The 16,214-nt window shown below is 39.6% G+C and overlaps 1 protein-coding gene across 2 annotated transcripts in view; it reads right to left on the reverse strand.

Annotated features, from left to right (window-relative positions):
* Window positions 1-16,214, reverse strand: part of MTFR1L (mitochondrial fission regulator 1 like) — a 28,146-nt gene that overhangs the window by 5,935 nt on the left and 5,997 nt on the right. For both annotated transcript variants that reach the window (XR_016271882.1, XM_089479215.1), the window contains exons 4-7: window positions 15,427-15,531; window positions 11,558-11,667; window positions 10,143-10,354; window positions 3,400-3,712 (exon numbers count right to left, since the gene is read on the reverse strand). Coding sequence is in view for 1 of the 2 variants with exons in the window: in XM_089479215.1 (XP_089335341.1) it covers window positions 3,400-3,712; window positions 10,143-10,354; window positions 11,558-11,667; window positions 15,427-15,531 (740 nt within the window). In the remaining variant the exon portion in view is untranslated. The remainder of the gene's footprint in view (window positions 1-3,399; window positions 3,713-10,142; window positions 10,355-11,557; window positions 11,668-15,426; window positions 15,532-16,214) is intronic.

Below are 16,214 nucleotides of genomic sequence, written 5' to 3' on the forward strand. Positions count from 1 at the left end.
TCTTGTAGCAAATGAGGCCATTTGATTATGTTCATCTAGTTGAAAACTGCCCCCAAAACATTTTCACATTCACACATTTCCACATTCAGAGTAAGATGGACCAAGAACAAGCCAAAAGAACTCTAGTTCTTATACAGACCTTGCTAGCTTTACTCACTAAGGTCCAAAACACATATAATAATACAGTTTGAGACTGCTTTAACTGCTCTGGCTCAGTGCTAGGGAATCTGGGAATTGTAGTGTGTTGTGGCACCAGAGCTCTCTGACAGAGAAGGCTAAATGCCTCACAAAATTACAGTTCCCAGAATTCCCTAACATTGAGCCAGGGCAGTTAAAGCGGTCTCTAACTGGATTATTTCTGCAGTGTCTTCTGGACCTAAGAAACATTACACTGTAATATCACTTTAGCAGCTGAATCAAGATTCTCTTCAACATTTATCTCATGCAGAGCTGTGGGATTTGTTTGACAGTATTCCAATATAACCAAGCAGCATCTACTGTGAATCAGTTGCTTTACAAATTCATCTGACAAAGTGAGAAGCCTTTTCTTATTTCTAGAACTTTGTGTTACACCCAAAACTTGTTAATAAGACATGCAACAATGTGAACTAACACCGTTCTTTCATTTAGCCAATGCCACCATTTCACTTTCCTCCAAGATGCCAAGATTAGAATAAAATCCCTGCATCCCTTGCTACAAAAGTGTATCATGGCAAACTCTCCCCGGTTAAAGGTTCACGGCGTCAGAGATGAGATATCTAAACATCATCCCAAGGACCTATGGTCTGGTCCACCCAGGAAATTTCCCTGCAAGCATCTGACAATTTATGTCCTAATGCCTGTACATCCACAATGTTTTCTACTCTCTTCACTCAGCAATAAACAGCTGTGCTTATCTAAACAGGACATACTCCATCCACTCCTTTGAGAGCTCTTGTTTGCAGCTGCTCTTTGCAAAGCACAAAGGGGTGTGTGTGTGTGTGTGTGTGTGTGTGTGTGTGTGTGTGTGTGTGTATCAGCTGGGCTGAGAGGCTTGGTTGCTGGAGCTGCACAGATTTTACAACACCTCTGCTGCACACACTTTATAGTGCAAAGTAGAGAACCACCAGGACGTTTAAGTGTTCAACTAGGACACTGGGAGACCAGGGTTGAAATCCTTGCTTGACCATGGAAACCCACCTTGAGCAAATCACACACTTTCAGCCTCAGAGGATGGCACAAGCAAGCCCCCCCTGAGTAAATTTTGCTAAGAAAACCCCATGAGAAGTTCACCTTATGGTCACCATAAGCAGGAAATGTCTTGAAGGCACAGAACAACAAGTGCAAAAGCACAGCCTTTGTACTTATTGTACATTTCTGCACAATCTGTATATTATTGTTAAGAAAAGAACAAGTTTACCTTTTTCCCCAAAGGAAGAATGCTATGCTAATATTCCTACCATGGGATGTATACCACTCACAGACTAGTCACAGCTACAAGTATGGACTAGTAAATACAGTTATGTATGTGGAAAGTCACAAGTCAATCTGTCTGCTTTACAAAGCATACAATCTATAAAATTTGCAACCTGAAAATTGTATTATTTATGTAAAAACAAAGGAAATCTGATAAAATCACAATTGAACTTGTTGAGGAAAAAGCTGTTAATGATACAAAAAATTGGCCAACATATGGAGACATAACTCCATCACAAACTGCTATCCTTAGAGGAACGGATTTGTTGTTGCTGTTGTGTCCCTTGAAGTGGTTTCCAATCTATGACGACCATAACATGAACTTACCAGGATTTTTGTTTCGAGGCAGTTTGTCTTTGAGGCCGAGAGACAATGACTTGCCCACAGCCACCCAGTGGGTTTTCATGGCCAAGTAGGGACCTGAATCCTGGTCTCCAGAGTTATATCCAATGTTCAAACCACTACACTGCTCAGAGGAACTAGTTACAACTGAGTAACTCCTCTATTATTGGATATTTTGACTGATGGAAGCTACCCAAAGCTGAAGGTAAAAGAGCCTGATGGAGATGAATGAAACCTGCTGCTTCTTGTAATCTTATTCATTGATTAGGAATAACCTCCAAATTAGAAGAAATACATGCTGTGACAGAATGATTCCATTTCATTATCTTAATTTCCCTCTCAGACTTGAATAAACACTTAAGCCAAAAAAAATATATGCTCAGCAGAAAGCAGTTCTCTGTTCTGCATTAAATTTAGCTCCTTAGGAGACTGGAGGGGAAAAATTGAGGGCAGATGACGCAAAACCTAGCCACATAATTTACACTTTAATTCAATGTTTCCATGGTATTGCACTGGTTATTATCAAAATTAAATTGCTCTTACTGGATTGTGCATTAAATGGATATGGAAGATTGCAACGATTTAAAAAAGAGCTCTATTTGCATAATGAATGCAGCATTTTCATACCGTCTACCTAATGAAGGCGACACAACTCCAGCATCATTATATTCAACAAACAGTAGAGTTTTTAAAAACCTTTAGAATTAAGATGGTTAATTGTTTCCAAATTTGAATGGGCAACCCCCCCCCCCAAACATTCCTAATAAATATAAAAACCCTAAAATGAGTGCTGGCAAAAATCACTATTTGGCAAGCATTCCCAGCTTAGTAGCATTCATATGCACAGTCATATATTTTACTCTTATTTATCATACATTCCACTGAGCTCAACAGGCATACATGGATGAGGATTATCCCAGTTGCCTTCAAAAACAAGTGATCTGAACCCACGTCTCCCTAACCAAAGGCCATAATTCTGGCATAGGTATAGTGTTGCACACTGTCAGTGAATTCATTCAATTCTGAGAGGAAATGGAAAAATGCAGAGAAACAGCAAGAAATGAGACATTATTGCTGATCTTTAAAACTTGCTGCTATTGGTCTCTGTGTCTGAAATTATAAAAACCTCTTGCAAAATAGGGGTTCAGAAATGCCAGAGCTGCAGGAAGTAGTTAGAACAAATGCATCCAAAATAGGGTTGTAAGTACCTGCTTCTTTGGTCATCCCAGAGGACAAGAATGGCCTCCATATGATTGAGTGTTGGAAATTTCCAGATATTGCCACCTTTCTTACAGGCTACAGAGGACACGTATGAATGGATAGTAACTTCAATGGATTTACATACACATCTGCTCTAACCAATGAAAACATAACCCCAATCTTAAGAAAGGACTATCAACCATCTCTTGTGAAGTTTTGCACTGTTGTGGCAAAACAGTCCAAGTACATTAAAAATAACTAATCTCAACTAGCCACAGCACTAACAACCGGTAGATATAATTTCATGTAAAGCAAGACTGCAAGCTTCCAATCAATAAAGAAAAAGAATTTTAGGGATGGGAAAAAAAACCAAAGAAAAAACAAAAACAAAACAAAACTTACAAGTCTTTGTTCTGTTTCATCCTATGAATGTCTTTAAGAATGCCCATCATATCTGCAAAACTGCTGGCCTTTGACAGAGACACCGAATCTTCATCGTCGGAATCCTTTGGGTCTGCTTTACAACATTCAGAGGTTGCAGAACAAAGCATGGAAACAGATGGACGCTCTGGGCTTTCTAATTCTGCCTCCTCCTCTGTGATATCACTAATGACAAAGGAAGTTGTAGATTGGAATGAGGATCCGAAACAAGGTAAAGGAGAAGAGACATTTGAACTTCCTGGAGATAATAAATCTGGCGTTAATGAAGAAGAAGCTGAAAAAGAGAACAATATATAGAGACATAAACCTAGTGCCAAACTACAGGTTTTATTCTGTGAAACAGAACACATGTTGAGTCTACATCTTAGCCAACAAAATACATCACTGGCCCTTGTCCCACATCTCTTAGTTAGATGCTCTTCCAATGCAGAGTTAGGCATCACTCCTTCCCATGCTCTCCCTTTACAAGTTACATCACTTAGATAGCAATACTGTAATACAGTGTGCCTTTCCCTTATGCAGGGATCTGTTCCGGACCACTCCGCGTAAGGGAGATACCATGTATGTTGGAGCCCCATTGAAAACAATGGGGCTTGTGCCTATGGTGTGCATTTCCAGCCGCGGCTTTCAGCATATACTGAAAGCCATGTATGATGCGGGTGCACTGTGTTTAGAAGTCTATGGTTCTAATCTTGGGGCCTCAATAAATGGAATTCTCAAAAGAACTCTAGCAGAAAGAAGTTGTTGGTATTGTCCATACTGACTGTAAGCAAACTGGCCGACTGAAACATAGGCCGCTACTCCAGATTAACTAAATCCCAACTTTCCTTTTTCTGTTAGAACCAGTCCTGCCCTCTTCACAAATCACTTCCTTTCATGTGTTAAATTGAAAGCCACTAGGCAAAAAGGGAAGGTGTTTCTGTGTGACAATTTCCAGAAGCAGGGATCCTTCCTTTTAGAGTACATAAGAGTTGGTGAAAAACTGCAAATGGAAAGAAAGTACAAGGGAGTGACAGTGATTACTCATGGCTTAATACTGCAAAATGTTCCAGGCTCAACTGATAGTATCTGCAGTAAAAATACTGTTGGCTTTTCGTATCCATGGGTATCTGTTCTGGACCCCCTCCCCAGAAGATAAGGGGGGGAAAAGCGGGACTCAAGTACTGTTGTCCCCAATGGCAGTGTGGCCACATGTACACACCTCCACTGAGAACAACGGGACTTGCCATCCACAGATCCTCAGATCTGCGGACAGTGAGTCTAAGGATAGCAAGACCCCACTGTATTCTCAAGTTGCAGGTGATGGAAAAAACTCTTTTTGCTCAAGACCTGGAGAGCAGTTACTAGCTTAAGTAGATAATACGGGACCACATTAATAAATAGTCCCACCAGGGGCAATGCAGCTTTCTATATTCATAGAAATAAGATGTAACAGATAAGATGCATCCAATATACCAGTGCTTCAAAGCCCTGAGATGAAAAGTAATGTAAACTGACCATTTACAACAGGAAATTACATTTTGATGTGGACGGTAAATATCAGAGTATACTGACTATTCACAGATAATACAGATCTCTATAAATATATCTAAACTCATCCCACAGATTCTATTATCTTGGTATGGGTCAACCAAATTGTTCATCCAATATCCTATTGGATAGTGGCTGAATGGAAGGATTTCTTAATAGTAGAAGCAATGGCTGTATTCATATTAATATTAGTTTTATTAAAGTATATAGTAATCAGTTGATACAAAGATGGTGTGGTTATAAAATTGCTTTAGCAAAACAGCAAGAAAGGCTTAATACTTTAAAAAAATTCTGAGCAGAAAAATCTTTAAAATGTATTACAGTATTTAAAAGACTTAACTGCAATAAAATTTATGATGTCAAAAGAAAGTTCATTTTATGTAGTGTGAATTAGAGAGTTGTCGCGGAACTAGAACTCAGTGGGCACATTTGGTCATTGTCTCTAAAGAAGTGCAGCATTCATTACAAGTGGGAGGACTATGTTGGGTAAGGATACAGTTCTCTGGTAAACAGCAACCACAGTGTGCTAAATACACATAGAAAAGAAAAGTACGTCAAGGTAGGGCAGATCAGTATGCAAAGGGATCATGTAGCACCTTTAAGAAAGAAGCTGGTCAGTTTCCTTCTTTTAGTCAGTCTCAAAGGTGCAACTAAATACGTTTGCATACTGATTTTCCAGACCAACACAGCTATGTCTTTGACTAGATGGCAAAGGTTCACATAATTGAGTTTAAAAGGTAATGTTTGGCTTTACATCTGCTCTGATTATATCAAGTTTTTACAGCCTGTGGCATCACAAGACTTTAAGTGCAGCCTTCTAGGGACACTGCAATGCCAATGCCCACAATTCATCCTTCTGTCACCACTAGTTGCATACAATTCACCCTTTCCCTCTTGCTGCTACTATTAAGCTGAATCTTGAGACCCCATGAGTAATTCAATGACTTACAGAAGAGTTCAAACCAAGATTTTCAAGTTCCAAGTAGATGCTCTCAAGGTGTGATTTTCTATAAATAAGACATTTTCACATTTCAATGCCCAAAGTCAATGATGACTATCAAACTAGAGTTCACCCATATTCATGGTGGGGGTCAGAATAGTAAGAGTGGGAACTGACCTTGGCCAGCCTGGCATGTTACAGATAGCGTTGTTGCAGCTGCTGGGAAGCTGCTAGGAGGAACTCTGGCTCCCTCCACTCATTGTGTCATTTATGGTTACATTTGGGCAACATGGGATGATTAAGGAAAAATAAACCGAAAGCTCTATTGTTGATTGTTAAAACCTAACACTGAATGAAGACAGTGAGACTCTCAGTAATGTACATGTGAATTTTTAGTCATCTGTAACGACACCTTGCAAGCTTGTAAATGTGGGAATCCTGCAATCCTATCAATAAAGTTGTTCTTTCTTTGTTACTGTACGGACTTCCGGGCAGCTCTGTTATGGAGGGGAGGGGAAACCCTTGATCAAGGATAACAATCTTTATACAGAGATTCAGGATTGACCTGCAGTCCATGTACACTAAGGATGGTCATGGTGGGAGCGGATATCTCAGTTCTCCCCAGTGCTCACACTACCAGAGAAGAAAGATCTACCTGAGGACTGCTTAGATATGAGGTAGAGAGAAGGCTCTCTATTCCCTCCCAGAGACATACAAGGTGTGTCCTCTGAACCCCAAGCTAGCATCACATGTGGGCTTGGGTCCAAAAAAGTTAGACAGCCCTTAGATTAAAACATAGTTTAACAGTTTGAAAAAACAAACAAACCATTGTATCTATGGACTCCCTTTGTAACACACCTTAAGAGAATACTTTTGAAGTTTACTTCAACTGGTTTCAGCTGACTACAAATGGTGGTAATAGGAAGCTGTGGTTTAATAAATGCTGGAAATATTGAAGTAGGGTGAGAAAGATGTGGGAACGGCAAGAGGGAGTATGAACATACACCTGGTCTCCTTCCAAGAAACCAGGACTCAATCTCATTAGCTTTCAAAATCTTTCCTGCACATTAGATTGAAACCTCATTAGCTTTCAAAGTCTTTCACATTAATACTTAAATAGATTTAAACTGGATAAGAACAAAGGTGAAAATCATACAGTCCTTCTGATGTTGTTGGACTGCAACTTTCCAGTGTTCCTTACCACTGACAATGCTGACTAGGGCTGCTGTTAGTGGCAGTCTAACAGTATCTGGAGGCCACACAATTCCCATTTCTTTGATAAACCTTTTAAAATCAGATTAACACAGGAATTTTTTTGATGTTAAAGATCAATTTGAAATTGATGTTTAAAAATCATATAACCTCTGGTATAATTAACTACACTTGTCCTCCACGTTTGCGGCTTTGACCTTTGTAGATCTGATTTGTCATGGATTTTATTAATGTGTTCTCTCATTGCACTGAAGGACCTAGAGATTCCTATAGAGAACACTCCACTAGGCATTTGTAGCTCCTCCAGTGCAATTCTATGGTCAATATCTGGCAGATGTTGACCACACAGTTGCACTGGAGGACCTAGAGATTCCTAAAGAGGTGTTCTCTCACATAAAAACATAGTGTTTTTGTTATTTGTGGTTTTTCCACATTCATGGGGTTCCTCTGCCCCTAACCCCTGCAAATGTGGAGGGACGAGTGTACTACCTAGGATGTTAAGCCTACATACACATCTTATTTCAGGCAGCCAAAATAATTTTCCACCTAGAATATTGTGTCCAGTTCTGGGCGCCACAATTCAAAAAGGACATTGAGAAACTGGAGCGTGTCCAAAGGAGGGCGACAAAAATGGTGAAGGGTCTGGAGACCATGCCCTATGAGGAACGACTTAGGGAGCTGGGGATGTTTAGCCTGGAGAAAAGAAGGTTAAGAGGTGATATGATAGCCCTGTTTAAATATTTGAAAGGATGTCATATTGAGGAGGGAGCAAGCTTGTTTTCTGCTGCTCCAGAGAACAGGACCCGGAACAATGGATGCAAGCTACAGGAAAAGAGATTCCACCTGAACATTAGGAGGAACTTCCTGACAGTAAGGGCTGTTCGGCAGTGGAATGCACTTCCTCGGAAGGTGATAGAGTCTCCTTCCTTGGAGGTCTTTAAACAGAGGCTGGATGGCCATCTGTCAGGGATGCTTTGATTTGGATTTCCTGCATGGCAGGGGGTTGGACTGGATGGCCCTAGTGGTCTCTTCCAACTCTACGATTCTATGATTCTATACTAAATGATTAGATGCCTTTAAAAATTAAGCTATTAACTATAATTGTTTGGCACGCTAATTTCTAAATCGAGATCCTGGCTAGCACTTGTGGTCTAGCACTTGGGCTAGCAAACACATAGCCTGTATTCAGGCATAGCATTTCATTGTACCCGGTCTTCCATCCATCTAACCCATGTTTAAGGACTGGCCACGAAACCTTAAAGTACCATTGAGAAATTATTTTGTCAACAACGGTGAACCACACCTGCACCGAATGAACTAAAGTTAAAGAGTTTTGCCACTTCTACAAGGAAGTTGTACTGACAATATGGGGCTAGTTGCCATTTGGTAACCAAGACCATGGTTTCAGTATTGCATCTGAGATCTTAACATGGCAGCAGAAAATGATTAGTGCTAGGAGAAAAGCGATCTGAGTTTCTAAGCTCAAAGAGAACATGTCCTTTGTGGCTAGATTGAAACAAAGTGGGCATGCAGAGAGAAGACATAGTGATCAGTCTCTCTTCTGCCAGCACACTCTTCCACCTACACAGAAATTCTTTGTTGCCTCTGGTGACCAAGTATGTCAATAAATATAAAGCTCCTGTGGTCCCTCCCAAAGAGTTTGTCTTAAATCCAACTGATACTCCACTGAATCCATGAAAACTTTGTAAAGCAATATACTTCCAGGAATTCAATGGGTTTATTCTAGTTAAAACTAACATTAGATTTAGGCCTTGGTAAAGCAAGTGTCATGCTGGGATTTTCTAGACAAGCCAGACACTACAGACAATACATTACTATTTTATTCTATTTACTGTATATGTTATTCCCATTTCATTATACATACGAACCTAAATAATCTGGTCCTAGTTATGCACTGTACAAAATGTTAGTCACTCTGGGCGAACTGGACTACTCTTCTGGAGACCAGGGTTCAAATCCTCACTAAGCCATGGAAACCCACCTTGGGAAAGTCACACACTCTCAGCCACAGAAGGCAAAGGCAAATATCCGGTGTCCCAGATCTGAGTGTGGGCTAAAAATGGAGCCTCTTTTTGGGTCTTTGCCTTGTTCTGGGAATAGCTGCCACTTTAACCATTCCAGAGTCCCATTGAGTTAATTGACATTTACTCCCAGGCAAATGGGTATAGGATTGCCACATGACCAATAAAAATCCTTGATATTATTGATTTATGGGTTGCCATAAGTTGAAAATGCCCTGAAGGCACAAAACAACAACAACAACAAAAGCAGACTCACTAAAATAACTGGAAGTGTTAGTCATCACCTATGTGTATACTATCAATTTGAATGAGTCTAACGATTGGGAATAAAACTAGATTTAGCATACTAATTCAACAATTTGATGAGTTTAACTGGCAGGAAACAGCTGGTCTCTAAAATTACATTAATTGCTTCAAAATATAAAAGAAGAATAAAAATGGGAGTAGTAAAATAGCCCTCTTCAACACAAATTTTCAAGTAGGACAAATGAAGTGACCAGGTAACTTGTACTATTTTTGCAACTAAGCAGTACTGAACATAATATTCTACCCCAACAGAGAAAGGAGAGGAAGAGGACGCCTGATTAAGTCTGTTTTGAAAGAAAGACAATGAGGAGTCATCTATATACAGGTTCTATAATGATTCTGCAATCGCTGTTGCTACCATTTATTTTCAGCAGAATACAGTAGATAGCAACCTTGTCGTACTTCCTAACATAACTCTTAGAAAATCTTTTCGAAACTTGATGCTGAAAGCTGACTCAAATGTTCAATGAGCAGGGTGGCTCAGGCTTAAAGGTGAAATAACATTTTTCTCAAACCCTTCTTCACCACCTTTGGTTATACAAAAGCAGAGATATAGCTTTCAAGTTACTTGTTTGCCTAGTATACCTACTCCTGCAGGCATTATTTTTATATCTACCACACCCACATCAGATTTTACAACACTGTCTTGTACTATTTGGATGTTGCATTCTTACCGGAATCTGCAGCTACAATCTTTGCTATCTGACTCCGTAGATGACTTAGTTCCTCCTGGAGTTCTGTAGTCCGACTTAAAGCAGGTAAGCCTGGTTTCTTCAGCGCCAACAACTTTTCTTCTTGCTTTCTTAAATTTGGAACAGAAGCATTCCGTTGAATAACAAAGAATGGGGTGGGTTTCCACTTGTGCTTCAATGGACGTGTGTCTGTCCTAAAAATTAAGAATCAAATACCTGGGTGAGCAAAATATAGATAATATTCAAATCGCGCTTGCTATTTGTCACTAGGATATCCGTTATTGCTAAAGAATCCATTTTGGGATGCCCTTACTCTTTCTGCTCCTCAGACTACTATAATTCCACATCCAGAGAAACTGAAAAGCAAACATGATTTAATGTATACCCCTTTCCTGAGACAATATTATCAGAGATGGCCACTGCAAGTTCATGAAGATGCCTTCTTCACTCAAGGATAAATGACAGGAACCCTGCAGACAACTAATATATTCAAACAAGACTTGCAGGAATTTTCTTATGAGAACAGTATTTTATTAAAGGAAGTTCACAACTGAATCATCATGGACATGTGAATCAGCCCTTCTCCTGCTTCCTTGCTTGTAGCTATCCTACCCATTATTTATGCTACCAGCTACTATGATCACCACAAATAGCCCCTCTGTAACTGAGAATGAACACGCTGTAGCTTCTGTCTCCTACTCCAGCCTTCCTTTAGCATTTTATATAAAAGTCTCTCTGTTTTCACCAACCCTTCATGGGATGTCACTCAGCTCTATATTCTAACCATATACATGGTTATGTGAAGTCGAAGGCTTTAATGGCCAGCATCCATAGATTTTTGTAGGTTTTTCAGGCTATGTGGCCATGTTCTAGAAGATGCTAAAGATACCAGTCACAGGCGTAACGTCAGGAATAAACTCTTCTAGAACATGGCCACACAGCCCGAAAAAATCATAAAAATCCATACATGGTTCCCTCTCTTTCTCTTTCTAGTTACTAGTAAATATCAGAAAGAATTTATATCTTAAAGCAACCCAAAATTGACTTGATATGAATCTTGTCCTCCCCAAAACCTAAAATTCTCTTATAAAAGATCTATTTAAAGAGAAAGAAGGGAAGAAAGATGAAGGCCTGTTACAGACAGCCAAAATAAAGCTGCTTCGAGTCACTAAGGACTGGAGCGTAGCTTTGGTGTGGCTTCTGGACTCTTAGGACGCCTGCATCATTGAAACACCATACCTCCACTGTGACTCAAAGCAGCTTTATTTTGGCTGTCTGTAACAGGCCATAGTAAGTCAACTCAAGAGGCTTTATTTTTAGCAATGTTCAGTTTCTATACTGGGACATACCAAGAATAGAATTCAATAGGCAATTGAGGAAAAGGGGGAAGGATGTACCTGACTCTAGCATATGTTTCTTCATCATCTGAAGCTATCCATGCAACATCTGCCAGAGTGGGGACTGGAGGTGTATCATTTAAATAGAGATCGGAAACATTTGGTAGCACCTGCAGGAGAGAAAGAGAATGCAATGAACATTATTATGCAATACCATTAAAAACATCTTTCAATTTGTGACTAGTTTTCCCTTATAAACCAATTTTCTGTGTATTTAGAAGACAGGTGGGATCTGCAACAAAATATTGAAGAGTATTTTCACTCTCTAACAGAAGTGTTCAGGGGTTTAAGATTGCAGCCAGTCAAGCCTTTTTCCAGGACAATTTCAGTTGTTAGGGGCTCAAGATACACAAGGTATTCTCCCTGCTTAGTTTTGAATTTTTCTTTTCCAACCAACATTCCATGATTTTTGATATTCACTAAGAATGTCCAGTCCTTATTATTATTATTATTATTATTATTATTATTATTATTATTGGGAGAAGTAGGTTGTTGCCTTTTGGTGTTTTTCTCTTTCCCCCTTCTTTTTATTTATTTTCCACTACTGCTTGGTTGTTACATCTGCAAACTCTGAGATTTCTATGAATATGCGATGTAGAAAAGAGACAAAGTCCTAAGATGTTGAAAAAAGAGATGATTTATTAAAGAAAACAACTCAATCCATTTTGTCCTGGAAACAGGTAAGCGTTGGAGACACTCTTTTGAGACTCCCTGCAGGTTGATTTTAAATTTGTAATGCCAGGAGGAATGACAATATAAATACGTCCAGGCTGAAATACTCTATTTTCAGTATACAATCACATCTCTTTTCAACATCTTGAGATTTTGTGTCTTTTAGATCTATTAGATGTTTCCCATCCTTTTTGTTTTTGTTTCTCTTATGTCAGTATTCTCTTCTCTATTTCTCAAAGTTTTGTTTTGGCTCATTTTTGTAAGCATGGTAGTAGTCTGCTGCAAAATAAGTCACATGTGAGGAACTTATTTAGTACTAGCTGTCATGTTTCACACAGTAAAAACAATTTGCACAAATATGCAAAAGAGTATTTGGTTCTGACATGTTACATGGGATTGGAGACATTCAAAGACTTCACTGCAGTTGTAAACCAGTGGCCTTTGCAAAGACTCTAATCCTGTTAATTCCAGCTAGTATGGTCAACAATATATGAAGTTAGAAGTTCCCAACCTTGGGACTAGACAAACTTTAATCACATGCAAGCAGCAACTGACCATAAAGATTTTTGCATACTTTGTCCTAAATTCAATATTGGTCTCAAACAGAGTGGACCAGGTGAATCCATGCAACTTCTATAAGTCTGGATGTACAAATTCCCATTGATTCAATAACTCTCCTTTAGGAGTATCAACAGAATTTTGACCTTTATATCAAATCCTCTCATCATTTCTATGCTGTAAAGGTGCTGGAAAAGAAACGTCACAATAACATATGGCCGCTGAATCCCACATTGTGCAGTTGGTTACAGGAGAGTGAAGAAATAAATTATTTCAAGACAGAATTAATTCCTGCAAGCTTCACAGCAGTTGGAGAAATCGTTACAGTTCAAAGTTCTTCTCCAAGCCTGACATTGTGCAAACAACACACAGATAGGGGAACTCTGGGCTGTTTTAAAGGGCTAATTTCTGCAAAAGAGTTAACTTCAGTGGATATCCAGACATTTACAGCCTAGAATGAACAATGGCAAAGCCTGGATAGCAATGCCACTCAGTCTCTTGTGCTTCTGAGCCAGGAGTCTTATGTACCAAATGATTAAATCTTATGCACCAAATGACTAAATATGGCAGGACTAGGGAAGGGCAACACATACCAAAGACTCCAACTCTCATCATTTGTAACCAACACAGTTGAGGGTGAGCAATGATGGGAGCACTAGTCCAGCAATATCTGGAGAGCCAAACATTTTGCATGCCTAGCCCATTGACACTGAAATGAGGTGCCTCAGGTTAAGTTCTATAGCTTAATCTCAATTCCTGCTCTCAAAGTTGCAGAGCTGTAAAACATTCGCAGCAACCAATATTTCAATCTATCTGGGATGTTCAACAAGTTCAGCCACAACAAAATCTAGATGTCCAAAACCAAAATTACTATTTTCAAGATAATGAGACAGTAGAGGGGGGGTCTGTCTTCTGGTTTTCTGTCATTTTCATACTACCAACAATAAAAGATGTTATGTTTTGATATTTCAGATTTATTATGAGCTGCTTGGAGCATGCAGTTCAACATGAAAAAGTGGCATAGAGGTTGAACACCCAATCCAAAAATCCTAAAACTTTCAAAACATGAAACTTTTTGCTGCCAGCTATCCAGTTTCACCTTTGATGCGGCTGCTGTGGTGTTCCTGCCTATTCATCTCTCAGATCCTCAGTCTTTCTCCACCCTCGCATCTCATACACACCACAAGTAGCGAACCAATGAGATGTGAAGTTGGAGAAAAACGAATGAGCAGGAATGCCCCCTCCTTAAAGGTGGGAGTGGGCAGCTGTAGGCAAAAAGAGATGATGCTGGAAAGAGACTGAGGATCTGGGAAATGGCAGAAATTCAAGTATAGTGCTTGGAGCAAACCCATACCTCCACCCATTTAACAGTTCATCGCATCTCTCTCCAGCCTTCCAAATACAGTACAGGTATATACTATACTATTTATGTATTACAAAATTGGGGGGGGGGGATATCTCACCCCTGAATTGTCTCTGGTCCCAATCATTTTGAATACTCAACTGTATAAATAAACTAAAACTGATGTAAGAGCATCACCTGCTGGTCAGATGAAGCACCTCTAACCCAGCATTATATTTCTATCAGTATTCAGCTAATGTTTATTTTTTAAACAGACTTTTAAAGTTAGAAACTTTAAATACCAGTGGGATTTTTTATTAGTATCTTGATTTCCTAAAACTGCAACACTACAGACAGATGTATTTCTCAGGCAAATATACATTGGATGGAGCCAGCATGGTGCAGTGGTGTCAGCTTTGGACTGTGACTCTGGAGACCAAGGTGTGAATCCCTGCTTAGCCATGGAAACCCACTGGACAACCCTGGGCAAGTCACACTCTCTCAGCCTCAGAGAAAGGCAAAGACAATCCTACTTTGAACAAATCTTGCCAGGAAAAGCCCATCAGAGATTCACGTTAGGGTCACTGTAAGTTGGAAATAACTTGAAGGCACACAACAACAAACAACAATAATAGGACTAGGCTGCATGTTGTATAGTGTTGGTTCTGTACAATAAATAGCATGTTGTAAAGCAGGGATGGAGAACTATGGAGTGGGCAAGGGTACTGTATTACTTTGAGTTCTCTCTCTCTAGCTCGCTTTATTACATGGATTTGTTGTATGTGAGAGATGTGGGGGGCAATAGTGCTGTATCTTGCAATGATTCTGATCCATTTTGAACGGTTTTGGGCAAAAACTGCCTGGCAATTTAAAAAAAAAATGGGTGTGAGGGCTTTAGGGCACTTAAGGAACTGTGTGCCACTTTGGCATGAATGGGTCAGAATTCTCTTAGGGACGTCCACATACACTTAGGGATATCCACTAACTTCAAATGTCTGGAAATGGCTTCTGTTTTGGTTTTCAACCACTGTGGCTTTCTGTAAGGGATAAAAATTGTCCTTGCTCTTCCCGCACTTCTCCAGCCTTGAACAACAGAGTAAAGACTTCAGGAAAAAAAACAGATTGAAAATGACTAAAAAAAAATCATTGCAAATGTAATCTTTCCAACACAGCGCTAACATGTTTTGTCCATTATCAATAAAGTATAATTCAATTTAACAAAAAGCCAAGTTTAAACCACAGTACTTTCCAATTAAAACCGAATTTTCCAAAAGTATACATAGCATCAGCATCTTACCTCAAAGCATGCTCTTGCACATGGTTTTAGAGGAAGGCTTGTTCCAATTCTTCTTACAAAGCTGCGTGATGAACCGTGTGGTTTGTTCTGCCAAATTGGGATAGTCTGAGGGTGAAAAGTATATATAAGAAAATTGTGCAGCATGTAGGTAATAGAACTTCTAGCCAAAATCTGTCAACAAATACTGAACTGTTCCTAGTATAGAGAATAAATAGGGGTAGAACAAGGACTGAAACATCATAGACCTCATAGGTAGTACCTTTTTTTTTGCTAAAAGAATTTAAATTTCCTGACCTTTAAAATGCTTTGTCTCCCAGTTCCACATGGCCAGAAAGAGGAGTGGCCTCCCTACATAAATATCCCTCCATATTCAGGATACCACCGCCAGCAGCTTTACAAAATGCAGGCCAGTGACTAACATTGCCATTGTTTTTCACCTGTGTTATTTTTAACGCCTTTGCCTGATGAAAAAGCCCATGGAGCTTTGAAAGCTTTTATGCATTTTGGTTGGCCCTATAAAAGTATCGCTTGTTTCGTGGATTTTGGGTGTTAATGTATTTGCTATATGGCCAGCATCTACCCCCGTATATGTCACTAGCTGAGTTTACTATTGATACAAAGTGACGGGACGTCCATAAGAAACCTCATACAATTCCCATCAAGAATCCAGTGGAACGAGACCAATGAGAATCTGGTAAGTTGTCTCTTTGTCCCTGAACTGACTGAGGTTTTTCATGGTGATAATGTGTTAGTGTGGAACCAATACAGTGTCCTGTCCCCCTTCATCA

The sequence above is a fragment of the Sceloporus occidentalis genome, unplaced genomic scaffold (assembly GCF_023333645.1).
Source record: "Sceloporus occidentalis isolate IW3139 unplaced genomic scaffold, rSceOcc1.0.p SCAF_13, whole genome shotgun sequence".
In the NCBI taxonomy this organism is placed as follows: Eukaryota; Metazoa; Chordata; class Lepidosauria; order Squamata; family Phrynosomatidae; genus Sceloporus; species Sceloporus occidentalis.